The 17230-nt window shown below is 44.1% G+C and overlaps 1 protein-coding gene across 3 annotated transcripts in view; it reads right to left on the bottom strand.

The window, feature by feature from the left end:
• Positions 1 to 370: 370 nt before the first annotated feature.
• The window catches only part of BRCA1 (BRCA1 DNA repair associated), a 169694-nt gene continuing 152834 nt past the window's right edge, over positions 371 to 17230 (bottom strand). For all 3 annotated transcript variants that reach the window (XM_083147536.1, XM_083147537.1, XM_083147538.1), the window contains exons 20-23: positions 13193 to 13247; positions 12435 to 12508; positions 2978 to 3029; positions 371 to 1875 (exon numbers count right to left, since the gene is read on the bottom strand). In XM_083147536.1, coding sequence (XP_083003662.1) covers positions 1775 to 1875; positions 2978 to 3029; positions 12435 to 12508; positions 13193 to 13247 — 282 coding nt within the window. In that variant the 3' untranslated portion in view covers positions 371 to 1774. The remainder of the gene's footprint in view (positions 1876 to 2977; positions 3030 to 12434; positions 12509 to 13192; positions 13248 to 17230) is intronic.

Below are 17230 nucleotides of genomic sequence, written 5' to 3'. Positions count from 1 at the left end.
CAGATCATTGTCTAGACACAGCAGTTAGAGCATGCATACAACATGTATAAAATGGAGCCTTCTTCAACTAGCCTTCTCTGGATAGCCATGGTGAGTCATGGCTCACCAAGGCCTATTGTTCTCAGGTGCAATAAAATACATAAAACAATAAAGTAGGGGATCATAGAATTCCGACAGCTCTGGCTCACTTAATCCTAGTAAAGGGCTAGATGAGGATGGCTCTATCTGTATATGATCAGAATTATCCTATGTTAGCAGAGGCATATGAAATTTGATGCGTTGGACCAGATATACCATGCCTGCATTAGTTATGTGCTTGTATTTGAAAACTAATAAAAATTTATGTTTTTCAATCATTGACAGGAGGCAATAACATTTCAGTGATTTATTTTGAGATAGTATTCAAATGACAAGAACTGTACAGCTGCAGATTAATAGAATATTTACAATACTGAATTTCGGCATCGTGATTGAAGATAAAATCCACAAGGAGGAACAGAGTATGGTATCACTTCTGACATTAAGGTCTTCAGCCTCCACTCAACAGGGCTACAGTATTTGTGACAAAGAGGGTAATCTTGTGCGATACACAGAACCTGCTCTGAAATCACAATCTTTGCACGCCTAACAATAAAAGTTGTATTAATAAAGTAAACCAACATGATTAGCAACATACTGAAGAATTACAGTCCTAAAACAATGTTATTGTGAAAGTGGTATTACAAAAATACAGATATAGGTGGTATTCAATTAAGTCAGATATTTCGGCTAGCCGATTTTATTTTTAGTCTTTCTGCTGATGCCTAATTTTTTATTTATTTTTTAATTGGCAGAAAGTGACTAAAACCAGGTGAAAATGCCTGCAATTTCGCCAAAAACATGTGGGTTCGGCGAGTGTTTGTCGACCTTGCCGTTTACTTCAATTGAACAATGGCAAAATGTGAATACCCCCACAATAGAGCACAGTTATGTACTTTAGTGCAAACAGCATACTGGGTGGTAAGTTTAAATTAGAAAGTGGGGAGATCATTACTGATATGCAAACTCTAGACCATGTCACCAACACATAGGTGGTCTAGGCATGTGCAACACCTAGCTTATTTTCTAAAATCTTTATATAATAAACTTTAACAGTAAAAACAGAACTTATGCAGAATTTTCTTTTTTAATTGTACTAGTACCCAAAACCTTTAGTATGTATCACCCAGAAAATGGCTTTATGTAAAGTATAAATATATATGTGAACAACATTTTATGCTAGATGCCTTAATAAAAACATTCACATACAGTAGGTGTATGCAATATTATGTAAAAAGGCCATTCCGACTAACAATACTTGTAAACCGGTAGTGTGGAAAATGTGAAAAGTTGATCAATTCCTTTTAAGTCAACAGCAATGGACCTCTACTTTTTAACGCATACAGTACAAGGGAAGCTCTGGTAAATCACATATAGGCGGATGTCTGTCTCTCACTTGGCAGCATTTAAAGGCCAAAACAGAACCTGGGAGGACTTCTTTACACTAAATGTAAAATAGTGCATCTGATAAGCAAGTTTTTTCAGAAAGTTTTTCACAGAATTTCCAAATCCATCATATTTGGAAAATTTCTACAACAGAATCCATTGGAACAGCAATTTTGAGTATAGTTTGTCATTCCCCTAACAACACTCTCTCTAATTAAGGTGCAACAAGTTGGCAGTAGGAAATGCATACATAAACATCATGGTCACTGGAGTCCTTGGAGAGAATGAAGTATGTCACGACTAGCATCTTTCACACAAGATAACTGTCAAACATCTGGAGTTTATAACTTGCCACACTGTCCAGCAACCATTCACGGGAGACCACCAGAGAACAATGTTTTTTCTGAATGGCTGCGGGGAAAAAAATACCAATGTTAGGACATTCCCCTTCAGTACAATTCAGTTTTTGTTCGTGATCTAACGGAGTTATTACTACTACTGAGGGAGCAGGTGAGGTGGAAAAAGTGAGTGAAGGTGAGGGAGTTGAATACACCGACGGAAAGCTAGCAGCACTTCTCGCTTTTCTCGGCATTAAATATTCCCCCTATATGGGCTGAAATGGAGGATGCTGAAGATCTGAGGAAGGCACAAACTTGGACTTCCTATGGGCTCTTTCTACTTTGTAACTGTATCTGGAGGGTATCAAATTGACTTGTGTTTATCCCTAATATTCTACCAGGAGATTGAATACCTAGGGATGGAGAGACCACTTTTCTTTTTATTTTAGCGTAGAATGGTGACTTACCAAGTATTCTTTCAAATTGGGTCAGCACAGGGCTGAGAAATAGCCTCAGCAGCAAAAGGCCTCAGCAGCAAAATGCAAGAAGCATTCTCCCCCCCCCCTCCCCTTCCTGCACTGCGTGGGGTTCTGAGATCAGACTTTTGCGGGGTACACACCAGGACGACCCGCTCACGATGCACATCGTGAGCGGGTCGTCAGTGTCTTGTCCGACCCGCTCACGATGACGCGGGGGGGCACGACCCGCTCACGATGTGCACCGTGAGCGGGTCCGATCCGATGGCGACCCGCACCCGGCTGTATGGTCGTCATTGAGATCCTACCTGCAGCAGGTAGGATCTCAATAACGACCGACCGACCCGCGGGACCGCGCATCGGATCGGTATCGGTCCACACCAGGTCAGAAAAGGGCCCAATCAGCACACAATCTACATCCAATTGATCGGAATTGGATCTAGATTGTGCGGATCGGGCCCTAGTCGTCCTGGTGTGTACCCAGCATTAGAGTACCCGTCATCTAGAGCAAAACTACTATATTCCTTTGAAAATTCAGGTCTAATGCAAATGCAAAAACACAATCGGCTAGACAAGTTGTTAGGTTTCAACAGATAGAGCAGTCAGGTATTTGTGTTAGTAAGGTTTTCATTTTTCAAACTATGGTAAACACAGAACAAAACAGAAATTCCCTCACTACTCACAGCACATTTGTCTTACCTATATAGTCCGTCTGCCCATCAGGCTGGACAATAACTAGTGAAGTGGTTCCCTGCAATAAAATTAGAAAATTCAAGTTTATTTTAATTACAAGACCTTAAGGCAATAATTGTGGACAAAAACATAGGTTTATGCATAATTGTGACACAAAAGGTTGAAGCAAATCCTACCACCTGTAAGCATTAGTGTCAAACCGATTCAATAGGTTCTATTATCCATTTTATTAGGACCCAAAATGCCTGCTTCCTCCAACCTACTTCTGTAAATAACTTTACCTACTCACAGTTCCTTTGTTACCCTCTATCCCTGACATATCTGAACACTGACAATTTTCAGGAAGAACTTCTTATGCAAGAAGAACTCACCGATAAACAAATTGGGGCATTAACATCGCTTACAGAGGTATATTTGTAGCTAGTCCACAAAAGTGGACGCAGTATAAAACCAAATAATAAATAAGGCCATGTTTTTCTATGCAGCACAATGTCACACTGGGTGGGCCGTGTAAACACTTATTCCATTACGTTTTGTTTTTCTGGGAAAATATGTCCCTGGCAGTTGCTGAGCTAGTGTTTCTGGATGATTCCCAGTACTCTAGCATATCAAACTTACATTATAATCAAATCAAATTAAAGGTTAGGCAGAATGTTTGCGCTAAACCGGAAGAAGTAGATGTGCTCATATAAAAAAGACTGGCAAACGTGCTTGCATTGGCAACCAAATGATCTACAGCTCACATAGATGGGTTTATAAAAATGAGGAATGCCTTCAGTACTACAAAGGCCGCCAGCTGGCCATGAGCAACTGAGGTTACTCGTCCCGAGTACAGAATGCTACATACCAATACATCATAGCTATTAAGTCTGAGATGCACTACTTTACCACATTAGGACCAGAAGCTTTAGCCCGTTCGAAACGGATCTATGTTAAAGTAGAAGTCAAAGCTTATTTAGAACCATGACAGCGACACATGTATATTGAATAGTGGGGACAATAAGCAGTTATTAATTTTTGCGTCTTAATCTAGAACTAAGCAGGTTGTATGGGGCAGTTTTAACATTTAGATTCAATAAGATGTAATAATGGCAATGTATTTAAATGTCAACATCTCCTACATCCGACCAGTGGTGAAAGTGTGGCGGTACGGGGTGGTACGGCGTACCGCTATAACATATTCCGCCGGTACCCCGTACCGCCATAAAAGCCCGGCACGCATGTCACTGCGCATGCGCAGGTTTGCGCAGTGACATCAAGCCGAGGCACGGCGGCAGCACGAGCTGCTCAGAGTCTCTTTTTACCTGTGGCCGTCCGTGCTTTCACACGGGGCAACCGCCGGCTGCAGTGCTAACAGTGGAGCACCCGACGGGGCCCGGGCCGGAACATATCTGACATTTCAGCCAGCAACGGGCAGCGGCAGCACAGCCACATACATTGCTGTGTATCCCCGCCCCCTGCTAAGTCTCTACTTCCCCGGCGTGACATTGGGGGCGGGGCTACACAGCACTCGTCTCACACGCTGCCGGGCAGCCCAGGTTTCAGCAGCAGAGCATCAGCATTGAGAGAAGGGGAGGCAAATGGAGGAACTTCTACTGTACACAGTGAGTGTACAGTATCTACCCTGCTGCGCCTGTGTGCAATGTCAGGATGGATGGGAAGAGGATGGGGCACTATATAGTCTGTGTATATGTGACTCTTCATGTAGGTGTGTGACTATGTATGTTTGTGTGTACAAGTATCTGACTGTATGTGTGTATGAGACATGTGTTTGTGCTTTTGTGTAAATATGTTTTTTTTGGTGTATATATTTATATTGTATATTTGTATGACATAATTGCCGATGCTCCCGCATTCTGCGGGTGTCTCCTGTCGAGGCAGTCTGTGTCCCGCTGCCCCGGAAAGCCCACTTAATCCCCCGGAATCCCCAGTCATGCTACACTTTGATCCTGACCCCTACATTTTGTGTTCAGGATGCAATGCACAAGCCCAAACAGAAATGTCATTGTGCTCTAAAGTTTTGTCATGTAGCCACTCCCCCTTGTGTCATATGACCACGCCCCTTAACTACACCCTGACCACGCCCATTTTTCGACGCGTGCCTTCGGCACGCAGCACAGTACCACTAAGACTTTTTTTCTACTTGCACCACGGCATCCGACAGCAGCATGACACTCTTAAAGGGTGTACACACGGAGCGATCCTTCTAAGAGATTTTGACTACATAGTCAAAATTGCTTTAGAAGGTTAGTAAAGATCTCTGTCAAGGTTAGAGAAATTTCCCTATAATGTCGCTTAGTAAAAAAAAAAAAAAAGAGTTGCCAGGCAAGAATATTTGGTACTTATATGTTAGTTGGGCGCCCACTAAGCTATTTGCTTAGTTTTCTGCCACGCTTCAGGCTCGCTGCGCTCACCCTACTATATAAAATCAACTCCATGCCGACATGGATAGTGGGGGTAGAGCGTACTAACTATAGTGGGCGCCCAACTAACATAAGTACAGAATATTTTGACTAGATCACTGGCCGTCTAGTCAAAATTGCTGCTAATCACTGCTGAGGGAGATATTCACTAGGGTCTAGGCGATCTGCAATGAATACCAACCAAGTATGTGAACTCTAGTATAGTCAAAATCACCCATAGACAAAATTGCTTAGTCAAAATCGCTGGTGCATTTAGTCAAATCGCTTAGTTAAAGTCGCTCACTAGCAAAAATTGCTCCGTGTGTACACCCTTTTACATAGTAATGATGACTGCAGCAGCACATCAGGTTACACCTCCCCTCAGACTCAGAGTTCCTAGTGCCCGAAATGTATGCACACTAGATTTGAAAAAAAAAAAAAAAAAAATCTACTTTATAAAAAGATCTGGCTAGTGGCGCGTTTCACAATAAAATGGCAACACAGGAGAAATCCTGAAGGCATGAGTAAGAGGAAGATGAGATATGCCCATGTGAAGGGAATCTCTATGGTCTCTCCCACATAGAACCTCTAAAGTTATAGAAGTAAGGCGATAACAGGCAAGTTTGTGCTGGGCTGTCCTCCATCCAGCTCACAAGCAAGAGGTCTGTGCAGTGTAATAAGTACAGAAAAACTGCACATTTTCAAGAGTGGTTTTATATTTAAACCACAACCATAATAGACAAGATGCAGAACTATATTTTCCTGGAGTTTAGTTTTATACTCAACTTGAGAATACATTTAAAATGTATAAGTAAAGGGCTATAGTACATTTTACATTGAATCATTGTTATTCTGATCTAGCCAGACTTCCTGAATGAGAAACTCAGAAGTGCAGTTAAAAAAGCCAACAGGTACTTTGATTGCTTTTATTTATGGCTAAATGTCAAGAGAGTGCCTCCGGGGAACCCTGTGCTCTGCAGATCTTACTCTTCAGTTTTAGACTACTGGTAGAAGAAACTGCTAACTCCTGTTACCTGGAGTGTAAACGGAGACTATTCTATTAAACATTTCCAATTCTAATTACATATAAGTTAATTAAGACAAGCTGCAGATCTAAGCCACCAGTACTTTTATGCAAAATGCATTGCTTAAAACAGTTTGTGCTAGGATTTGGAGCATGTCATGCTTTTTTATGCTTAAAAGCATGTAAGTAGCACAACTGAAAATATTAATTGTGTAATTTAAGCGGTGTTTGTGTAGTTTTAGAGCAAACCGTTTCAAGGAGGATAGAATGTCAAATAGTCGCAGAGTTAGGAAATAAGTGTATTGAAATTGTGTGACGGCGAGTAAGGACATGGCTGCATGTGACCAGGGCAGTGCAGTTATGTGGGGACAAGTGGGAAGTCACACACCTTGGGGACAATTCGGTTAGCTGGGAGTACTAACAGTAACCTGGGCTCACTGGTTTAGATCCGTTCAAGTCTTCTAGTGGGATACGGTCACTAGGTCGGCCCTATTTAGACTTAAATTGGGTCGACCCAAATGACCCAGACCCCTTGGGATGAGATGAGGTGCTGTTGCCAATGTTTCTATGCTGCGACATCACCTCTTTGCTTGCTTATATCTAATCCAATCAATGAGCTGCGTCTAAATGCTGCAGAAGGATTTTGGTATTATTTTCAACCACTTCTGTATATAAATTATGTATATAAAGAAAATATATTCTGCAGCACTCCACAGAGAATATTTGGCCAATTACATCAGTCCCTGACCCAGTGGCGCTTACAATCTACAGTATTACCTACCACATGTACACACATCTACATTAACTAGATTTATTTTTAATATTTTTTTATTGCAATGTCAAAGAGACAATGCAGAGAGAATGATCATCCAGAAACTCATCTCAGACAAGGTGTTGGGACAGCTGGGTGGAGCCTGCCTCTTCAGCAGAGGCAAAAAGGGCACAGATTACACCTTGATAAAAATGTTTAAATTTGTGGCCAACTGTGGGGTACTTTTGAAGTGCAGGTCAATTTTTTTTAAATAAAAGTGCTGAAGATTAAATTATTCTGGACACCATAGGTCGCTAATATCTCTATTAACCCTTTCTTTGACACATTTTTTGACACCTATAAGTCAGCTGACTACCATAAACAGGGCCGTTTCTAGACAATTTAGCTCCCAGGGCAAAAAAAAAAAAATGCGCCCCCCCCCCCCCCCCCCCCCAATACATAACATGGCACAGAAGAAATTGAGCGCCGGAGGCGCGCGGCGAAATAGGGGTGTGGCTTAATTTAAAAGGAGTGTGGCTTAATATAAGGGCGTGGCCTAGCCGGAAAACAATTACCTTACATCACACTTTTGCGACCTGCGTGACCAGACATTGGTTACCGCAGGAGTTGTCATTGTCCTCCTGCACTTAAGTTGGCGGGCTGAAGGCCACACAGTGACATAAAAAACATAAAGGCCCACACAGTGACCTAGTACGCCTCACAGATCAAGGCCAAACAATGACAGGCTACTTAAATCATTATACACTATTTATCCATGATGCCAATTACACATGACGCCGCACACTGTGATGACAATTACACATTACGTCACACACTGTGATGACAATTACACATTATGCCGCACACTGTGATGCCAATTACATATTACGCCGCACACCGTGATAAAAATGACACATTTTTGTTGCACACCGTGATGCCCATTACACCCCACACTGGGATGGCAATTACGCAATACTCCCCACACCGTATGCACACATTATGCCCCACGAGCCGCTGCCGCACAACTGATGCCATTTACTAATATGCCCCCACAGTGCCACACATATATGCCCCCACAGTGACACACATATGCCCCCACAGTGCCAAATATGCCCCCACAGATATGTCCCCACAGATATGCCCCCACAGTGCCAAATATGCCCCCACAGTGCCACACATATGCCCCCACAGTGCCACACATATGCCCCCACAGTGCTGGATATGCCCCCCACAGCGCCACACATATATGCCCCCACAGTGACAGCTATTCCCTCAAAGGCCACACATATGCCCCCACAGCGCCACACATATATGCCCCCACAGAGACAGATATGCCCCAACAGTGCCAAATATGCCCCACAGTGCCACAGATATAGGCCCCCACAGTGCCACAGATATATGCCCCCACAGTGCTGGATATGCCCCCCACAGCGCCACACATATATGCCCCCACAGTGACAGCTATTCCCACATAGTGCCACACATATGCCCCCACAGCGCCACACATATATGCCCCCAGTGACAGCTATGCCCCAACAGTGCCAAATATGCCCCACATTGCCACAGATATATGCCCCCACAGTGCCAAATATGCCCCCACAGTGCCACAGATATATGCCCCCACTTTGCCACAGATATATGCCCCCACAGGGCCAAATATGCCCCCACAGTGCCACAGATATATTCCCCTACAGTGCCAAATATGCCCCCCACAGTGCCACAGATATATGCCCCCACAGTGCCAAATATGCCCCCCACAGTGCCACAGATATATGCCCCCAGTGCCAAATATGCCCCACAGTGCCAATATGCCCCACAGTGCCAGAAGCAGCATATACATTAACTCACTGTGCCTCCCCCTGCTGCCATCGCCACTGCTGCTGCCTCTGTCTTCTTCAACTTCCTTGGGGAGGGGAGGGGAGCGCACCGCATGTCTCTCCTTCCCCTTCACTGAGCTGTCAGCCATTCATACATCGCGGGCTGTCTCCTGATTGGCTGACAGCCCAGTGACATAGTGAGAGAGGGGAAGGAGGGACGCACGATGCGCTCCCTCCCCTCCCCATGGAAATTAATCAGCGCGGCGCCGGCGGTGTGCGCCGCGGTGAGAGCTGAGCCGGAGAGGGGGAGGAAGGGAGGCAGCGCTGGGGGGAGCTGCTGCCGGGCGCCCCGGCTGTTTATTAGAGGCGGACAAGCCGTGCGGCGCCCCGGGCTGCTGCACGGCTTGTCCGCCTCTAGAAACGGCCCTGACCATAAATAATTGGGAGTATCTTGATTAACTGACACTTAGGACGCTGGTAAAACTCCACTAGTGGCACCAAACCTCCTCTTTGACATATATATATACAGGTCGAGTATCCCGTATCCGAATATCCGTTATCCGAATTATTCCGAAATACGGACATTTCAGAAAGTGAAAAATTTTTTTTTTTTTTGCTAAAAACTCACTGGGGACATGTGTAACAGCATCACTGGGGACATGATATGTAACTGGCACTATATATGTGCAAGACAATGATTGCTTGGCATTCAAATTCAGTGCTGAGATAGTACACACATTTTGTTTCACGTTTTGAAACCTTGTTTTTTGAACAATTAAAATATATTTGTGTGTATTTTATGTGGTAATAAAATATATTTGTGTGTATATTATGTGTTTATACAGCATAAATGCAAGATATTTCAAAATACATCATTGAAATATTAAAATATTCCGAAATACGGAATAATCCGTTATCCAAAATTCTCCTGGTCCCGAGCATTTTGGATAAGGGATACTCAACCTGTATATATATATATATATATATATATATATATATATATATATATATATATATATATATATATATATATATATATATATATATAAATACACAATCCGGGAGGAGGGCGGCACTCAAAAAATACAGTCAACACAAAGTTGCAGTAAAAACCATGTAATACACATGGTTTTTACTGCAACTTTGTGTTGAGACTTTATTTTTTGAGTGCCGCCCTCCTCCCGGATTGTATTTACTATTTTGGGGGTGGCACCTGCATCGTTGCCCTGTTAAGTCGAGTGCCGGCAGATTGTGGATCTATATATATATATAACACACACACATATATATATATATATATATATATATATATATATATATATATATATATATATATATATATATATATATAATGATTAAGATGCTGTTGTTAGCACCGAAACAGCCTGTCGGGTGCTATGACTGTTTTGTGGAGGGAGACCGTGTTTGAACATCTTTGAAGTCCATTCATTATGAGAGGATAAGTAGATGTCTCCTCTACCTTCCTTGTTTTTTTGTCCTATTTTTTTGCACTTAGTATGCCTTTAAATAAATAAGCTTTTTTCACATTGATGTTGCTGGCTCTCTAATGAAATCCTTGTATTACACCATTTTATGAGCTTCAGCACTCCTCTCAAAGTATTGAGCTAGTGTGTGCAGCCTTGTCTCATGGTTAAGATATATATATATATATATATATATATGCTGCTACTAAGTCTGGTGAGTGATTCCATCGTTTTGGATACAAACACACACAAACTTTCATCAGGGCGTATAGACATATGTATTGGTTAGTGAAATATGTAAAGCTGGGTAAACACCTACAGATTTATCTGTCTGGTGGGGAAAAAAATTGGTACTTATGTATTATCTGGACTCCCATGTTAAATGCACCCCATTTTTTCATACCCCTACTATCCAACTACGCATGGAGTTGATTTTATATAGTGTGGCGAGCGCAGCGAGCCACCGTGCCCGAAGCGTGGTGAGCGCAGTGAGCCCCGCGGTCTCATAAGAGAAACGGGAGTCCAGATATTACATAAGTACCAAAAAATCTGGTAATATATGGGAGCAAATGACAAATTAAAATTTGCTCCCAAATGCAGGGAAAACAGGGGAAAAAAAGAGCTTTGGGAGCAAATTTGTCATTTGTTCCCATAATGTACATTTCCAGATTTTTGATCCCACCAGATAGATTGGACAGATAAATCTGTTGGTATGTACGCACCTTTACTTTGCAGTTTACACTGGCCACACATATATACTGTGTGTGTGTGTGTGTGTAAATACTGTATATGAGCTGCCTATTACACAAATAAGCAGTGTTCTGTGTAAGGGAGCTTAAATGAATTCCATACAGGGACGAACTAATATTTATCCAGTGCACTTTTTTTTTTTTTTTTTAAACCTCTTCAAATCACCCACAACTTCACCACAGGAGGGTAGATAACACTTTTACGCTGCAACTTTGTATTTTGAATGTTTGCAAATCATAAGAAGCTTAATGGTACCATTAGGAGATTTAATTAGGAGGCTGTTAAACAGGACAAATTGGTGTGCTCAAGTTTCCCCATTCTAAGCATTAAAGGCTGGCTAACAATATCAATTTGCTCATTTAGAAGACATTGGAAAACAAAGCCCACAAATTTCACTCATTATGTGCTGGATCCCAGCAGGGTCACACCTTTACACTTAATATTTTATTTATTAACAGTTTCTTATATAGCACAGCAAATTCCATTGCACTTTGTACTTGGATACACTATGCAGAGTACGATGAGGAGATTGATGTTTTTACCTGTTAAATCATTTTCTTTGAATCCATATGGTTATCCATCACTGGTCTAGTGAGACAGGAGCCCAAACTAATATACAGAGATGTGGTGAAGGCAAGAAAATGGATGCCCAGTGTCTCTCAGTAAGGAAGAGGAGGAGAAAATCTGTAGAGAGCTGTCTGCAGCAATGGAGCATGCCCAGTGGTGGGGGAGGGGCTAGCCAGGATAGCCTAACTCCCCCATCTCATGCAGACAGAAGGGTAAGTGGCTTTCATTGCTATTCAGTACCCTGTCCCTTGTAAATGCACTGGTGGAGTGGGTGGTGCAGAGTATTGTCTCTACAGATACAGTAGTTTCAAGCAAGAACTGCACTTACATGCACCTGCTGAGCATCTGGCTGATGTGTACTGAAGTCAATGGCATTGGGGTCATTGGAGGGTCCTATAAAACAGCTTTCATTGCCCACTAAGTGAAGCAAAATGTAACTAAAAAAAAAATAGAAAACCTTGAGGGGCACCTAAAGGAGCTCCCGGTGAAAATGGTTTGCCAGCATCAAACTAAAAACTGACGATTGTTGCCGGCAGGGTATAGAGGAGAGGGAGCCTGGTCTACTGGGAAACAAAGTTTACCTATTTTGTGCGACAGAGGGGCTGAGAGGATTACAGACTGTACAAAAAAAAAGAAAGACGGTAGGTAAAAAGATGCAATATACTTACTGCTGCATGTTTAAACAGCGAAGGCTCATCTACTATAGAAGCACCGCACAAAGATACCATCCACTCCAGGTTATCTGCAGATACAGGACATGTACCAAATCACTACAAACCTTATTAAATTGGACAATGGTGCACATTTCCTAAATTAACCGTTTTCTAATCTATCTATCTAATATATCTATCTAATCCAGAGTGTCCGCACTCACATAACGCTGGCAGCCTGGGGGTGCTCCATTTAAAAAAGGTAACTTCCAATATCCAGAGAATAATGATTCCAGTGGAGGCTGGGGGATGGTCGCATGCACATGTAGCTCCGATCTCCCATCCACGGAGCTCCACCACCCCAGACCTCCGGAGCAGGGTGGCGGTGGCAGAGGAGGAGAGGAAGAAGGCAGAGGCGGCGAGTGGAGGGAGGAGGCTGGTGAAGCGAGTGCCGAGGAGAAGGCTGAGAAGCAAGGAGTGCCAAGCGCAGGATGCAGCGACACCCGGCCAAAGCCATAGATAGACCAGTAAGAGTTAAAATATACCTTAGCACAAATATTAATAGATAGATATTAACTAAATTTTTTCGACATATGACTTGCCGCTACCTTTTTGTGCACAGCAGGAAATTAGCACAGGAAAAATAAACATCTGTTACAGAGAATGGCATTTTGTTTGTAATTTATCTAGCATTTATTTTAATGCAGCCTTTTGGTAGGCATCTTATCAGTGAGCAGTATCACAAAAGGACATTCGGCACTATTTAGGAAACTTACCTCTATTTAAATCTTTAAAAGATCCGAAACAGCAAATCTCAAAATCTTTAAGGAGCTGGTAAGAGATCAAAAAGGGATTGAAATTTTGCCATTAAAAAAGAAAAATTACAGAAAAAATAATAGATCAAGTCATTGGGATAGATGTACTAAGCTTCATAAAGTGATAAAGTGGGGAGTGCTGATTGGCTGGAAGTTTATTACTCTCCACTTTATCACTTTTTGGAGCTTAGTAAACCTGGCCAAATATACAATATTTTCGAACGGGGTCAGCAGCCACAGTAATAAGATCATTTACAGTACCCAGACTAAGGCATGTTTAGGCATTTGTCAGGGTGAAATCCGGCAGCACCTCTATATTTTGATTAAAAATGGATATAAACAAGCAGTTGCCCATTTATTTAAAGGTAGTGCTGTCACAGAGGTGGTGCGGGTTGTAGCCTGGTATAACCAGCCAAGGGTTGAGGCCAAAGTAAATACTCTTCTTTAGCGAGTCGGGTGCTGCAGACACTTGGCTCCTGTCACTGTGCAGGAGCTGGCACTGCATTCACACTGGTCACTGGGGCAAGTCCACATCTCCAGGACCCTGGAGAGATTACCTTGGGCCACAATGACAACCCACCTTTATTCCAACATATGCTGAAGACATTCCATATATCACACAGTGTCACAAACATCAGTGACATTCCTGATGCTTATCAATAAAGCAATGATCTTTTATAAATACCTCCATGACAACACTAGGTCTCAATCCCCACTGTATTCCTGATCAAACACACAGATCTTCAATGCACTAACATCATCTAGAGTAGTTTCCAAACATTCATCCTTAACGCACACGAAGTCCAGGTTTTAAGGATAGCTTTACTTGAAAACAGGTGAATTAGTAATTCAGTTCATTTTATTAAATCATCTGTGCCCAAGCATATCACCAAAACCTTGACTTTTGCGTCCACCTCAGTCAGACTCTGAATGCTGCTAAAGCATTTGATTCTGTGGCGTTGGCATTCCTGTGGGAGCTTATGGGGTCCTTCATCATCGGTACCGGCTTTATATGGATCAAACAGTTATACACTGCCCGGGTTGCGGTTAACCGTTTTGTCTCCCCTCTTCCCATTTCAAAGAGGCATACAACAGGGGTGTCCCCTCTCCCCTGCCCTTTTTGCTATGGCTAGCGAGCTTCTGGCATGTAAAAAGAGGAATTTGGTACTTACCGATAATTCTCTTTCTCCGAGTCAGCAGGGAACACTGCAGTCTGGTAGACTATTGGGGATAGAGCTGGTGTACTGAGGAGTCGGCACTTCTAAAGTTTTACAGCGGTTGGCTCCTCCCCCCTCTATCCCCCCCCCCCCCCCCCCAAGTCTTAGAAAAACTGTGTCCGAGAGGAGAGAGTCAGGCATTAGTAGAGGGAGAAGGATAACACTTGGTTAGACACATGCATAACCTCAACATAAACATCATACATACTTGAACTTTTATGAACAACATCATACATAACTTGAACTTTTAAGAACAACATGGCAGTAGACCAGACGCTGGGTGGGCGTGCAGTGTCCCCTGCTGACTCGGAGAAAGAGAATTATCGGTAAGTACCAAATTCCTCTTTTCCCCTTTGTCCACTGCAGTCTGGTAGACTATTGGGGAATATACCAAAGCATTTACTCCCGGGGGGGAAAGCGGAGGGACTCCTGCAGAACTGCCCTGCCAAACGAAGCCGCAGAACTGGCAAATGTATCAAACTTATAAAACCTTAAAAAGGTATTAGAGCCGGACCAGGTGGCCGCTCTACAAACTTGAGCCATGGAAATACCTCTAGACATTGCCCAAGAGGTACTGACAGATCGGGTTGAGTGAGCCGAAATTCCTGAAGGGGGAAGCTTCTGAGCATGCAAATATGCCTCACGAATCGTGAAACAGAGCCAACGCGCCAACGACTGTTTGGAGGCTGGCCAGCCCCTTTCTTCAGCGCCATATAGGACAAACAAGCAGTCTGATTTCCGAATGGACTACGTTCTGGAAACATAAATCCGTAAGGCCCTAACCACATCTAAAGAGCTGGAACCCTCTGTGAAGGCTGGCACCACAATCGGTTGGTTGACATTCATTTTGGTAACCACCTTGGGGAGAAAGTCCATATTTGTCCTCAGCTCCGCCCTATCCGCATGAAATATGAGAAAAGGGGACCTACATGACAGAGCTCCTAGTTCTGAGATCCTGCGCACAGAGGCCAGTGCCAAAAGCATTGAAGTCTTCCAGGTTAGGAACTTGAAGTCCACAGACTGGAGAGGTTAGAATATGTCCGATTGAAGAAAACGGAGCACCAAAAGCAGGTCCCAAGGCTCCGCCGGAGGGACAAAGGGAGGCTGCAGGCGCAAAACTCCTTTCAGGAACGTCTGGACTTCCGGGATCAAAGCAAGCCTTCTGTGAAAGAAGACCGAAAGAGCAGACACTTGCACTTTAAGGGATCCCAATCGGAGACCAGCTGCAAGACCAGCTTGCAAAAACTCCAACAAGCGGGAAAGACTGAACACCGCCTTTGGACAATTCTGTGATTCGCACCACTTGACATATGCCCGCCAAATGCGGTGGTAATGCTTAGATGTTACAATCTTTTGAGCACTCATCATGGTGGGAATCACTGTCGGTGGAATCCCCCTGCACTTGAGGAGGTCGGCCTCAACAGCCAGGCCGTCAAATGCAGCCGAGGCAAGTTTGGGTAGGCGAACGGACCTTGTAGAAGGAGATCTGGCCGGAGTGGTAGCCGGAATGGAGGAGCTGCCAGGAGAATGCGGAGATCCGAGAACCAGGCTCTCCTCGGCCAGTCCGGAGCAATCAGGATCACAGAACCTGACCCTCTTTTTACTTGCTTGAGGACCTTCGGAATGAGCGAAAACAGTGGGAACAGGTAGGCCAGAGAAAATTCCCACCGAATTGATAGAGCGTCCACCGCCACCGGATCTCTGGACCAATAAAGAGGTACCTGGTTGTTCAGTCTGGACGCCATCAAGTCTATTTGGGGTTTCCCCCATCTGCGAACCAGCAATTGGAAAACCTCTGGATGAAGAACCCATTCCCCAGGGTGGAAGTCCTGTCGACTTAGAAAGTCGGCCTCCCAATTGTCCACCCCTGGAATATAGATGGCTGAAAAATCTTCCGAATGAGCCTCCGCCCACTCCAGAATAGGCCAGACTTCCCTCATCGCCGCTCGGCTCCTGGTGCCTCCTTGGCAATTGATGTAGGAGATGGCCGTGGCATTGTCAGATTGGACACGCACAGCCTTTCCTGCTAGAAAGTTGTGGGCTTGCAGTAGCGCAAGCCGAATCGCCCTCAACTCCAGAAAATTTATCGGGAGATGAGTTTCCTTTGGAAACCACACACCTTGAAAGACCGACCTTCCATCACTGCGCCCCAGCCCCGAAGGCTGGCATCCGTCGTCAAGACCATCCGTCCATGATGCACCTTGAAGCTCCTCCCCTGCAGGAGATTTTGCGTGCACAGCCACCACTGAAGTGACTGGCGAGCCCCTCTGGACAGGACTATTTTCCTGTGTATGGTGTGGTCTGACCCCGACCACTGACCGAGGAGACACCACTGAAAAGAGCGTGTATGGAAACGCCCGAAAGGAATAGCCTCAAAAGCTGCCACCATGAGGCCTAAAAGACGGGTGCACAGAGACCCTGGGAGGCTGCAGAACTTGCCGCACCACCCCCTGCAAGGTCACCACCTTTCCTGCCTCGTGTCGAGCACCAGGCCGAGGAAAACCAGTCTTTGGGATGGGAGCAACTGGGATTTGGGGTAATTGATAATCCACCCCATCCTCAGCAGAAACTGGCAAGTCAGTAGGGCATCCTGCTGCAACTTTTCTCTGGATGGGGCTTTCAAGAGCAAGTCGTCTAAATAGGGTACCCTTGGAAGCGAAGGGCAGACACCATACAGGCCATGATTTTGTTAAAGATCTCGGTGCTGAGGACAGGCCAAAGGGAAGGGCCCTGAATTGGTATTATAGGTGTCTTACTGCAAACCGGAGGAATCTTTGATGGC

Source organism: Crinia signifera, chromosome 6, assembly GCF_055691185.1.
Source record: "Crinia signifera chromosome 6, ASM5569118v1, whole genome shotgun sequence".
NCBI classification, from domain to species: Eukaryota; Metazoa; Chordata; class Amphibia; order Anura; family Myobatrachidae; genus Crinia; species Crinia signifera.
This window is presented reverse-complemented; position numbering and strand designations above follow the sequence as displayed.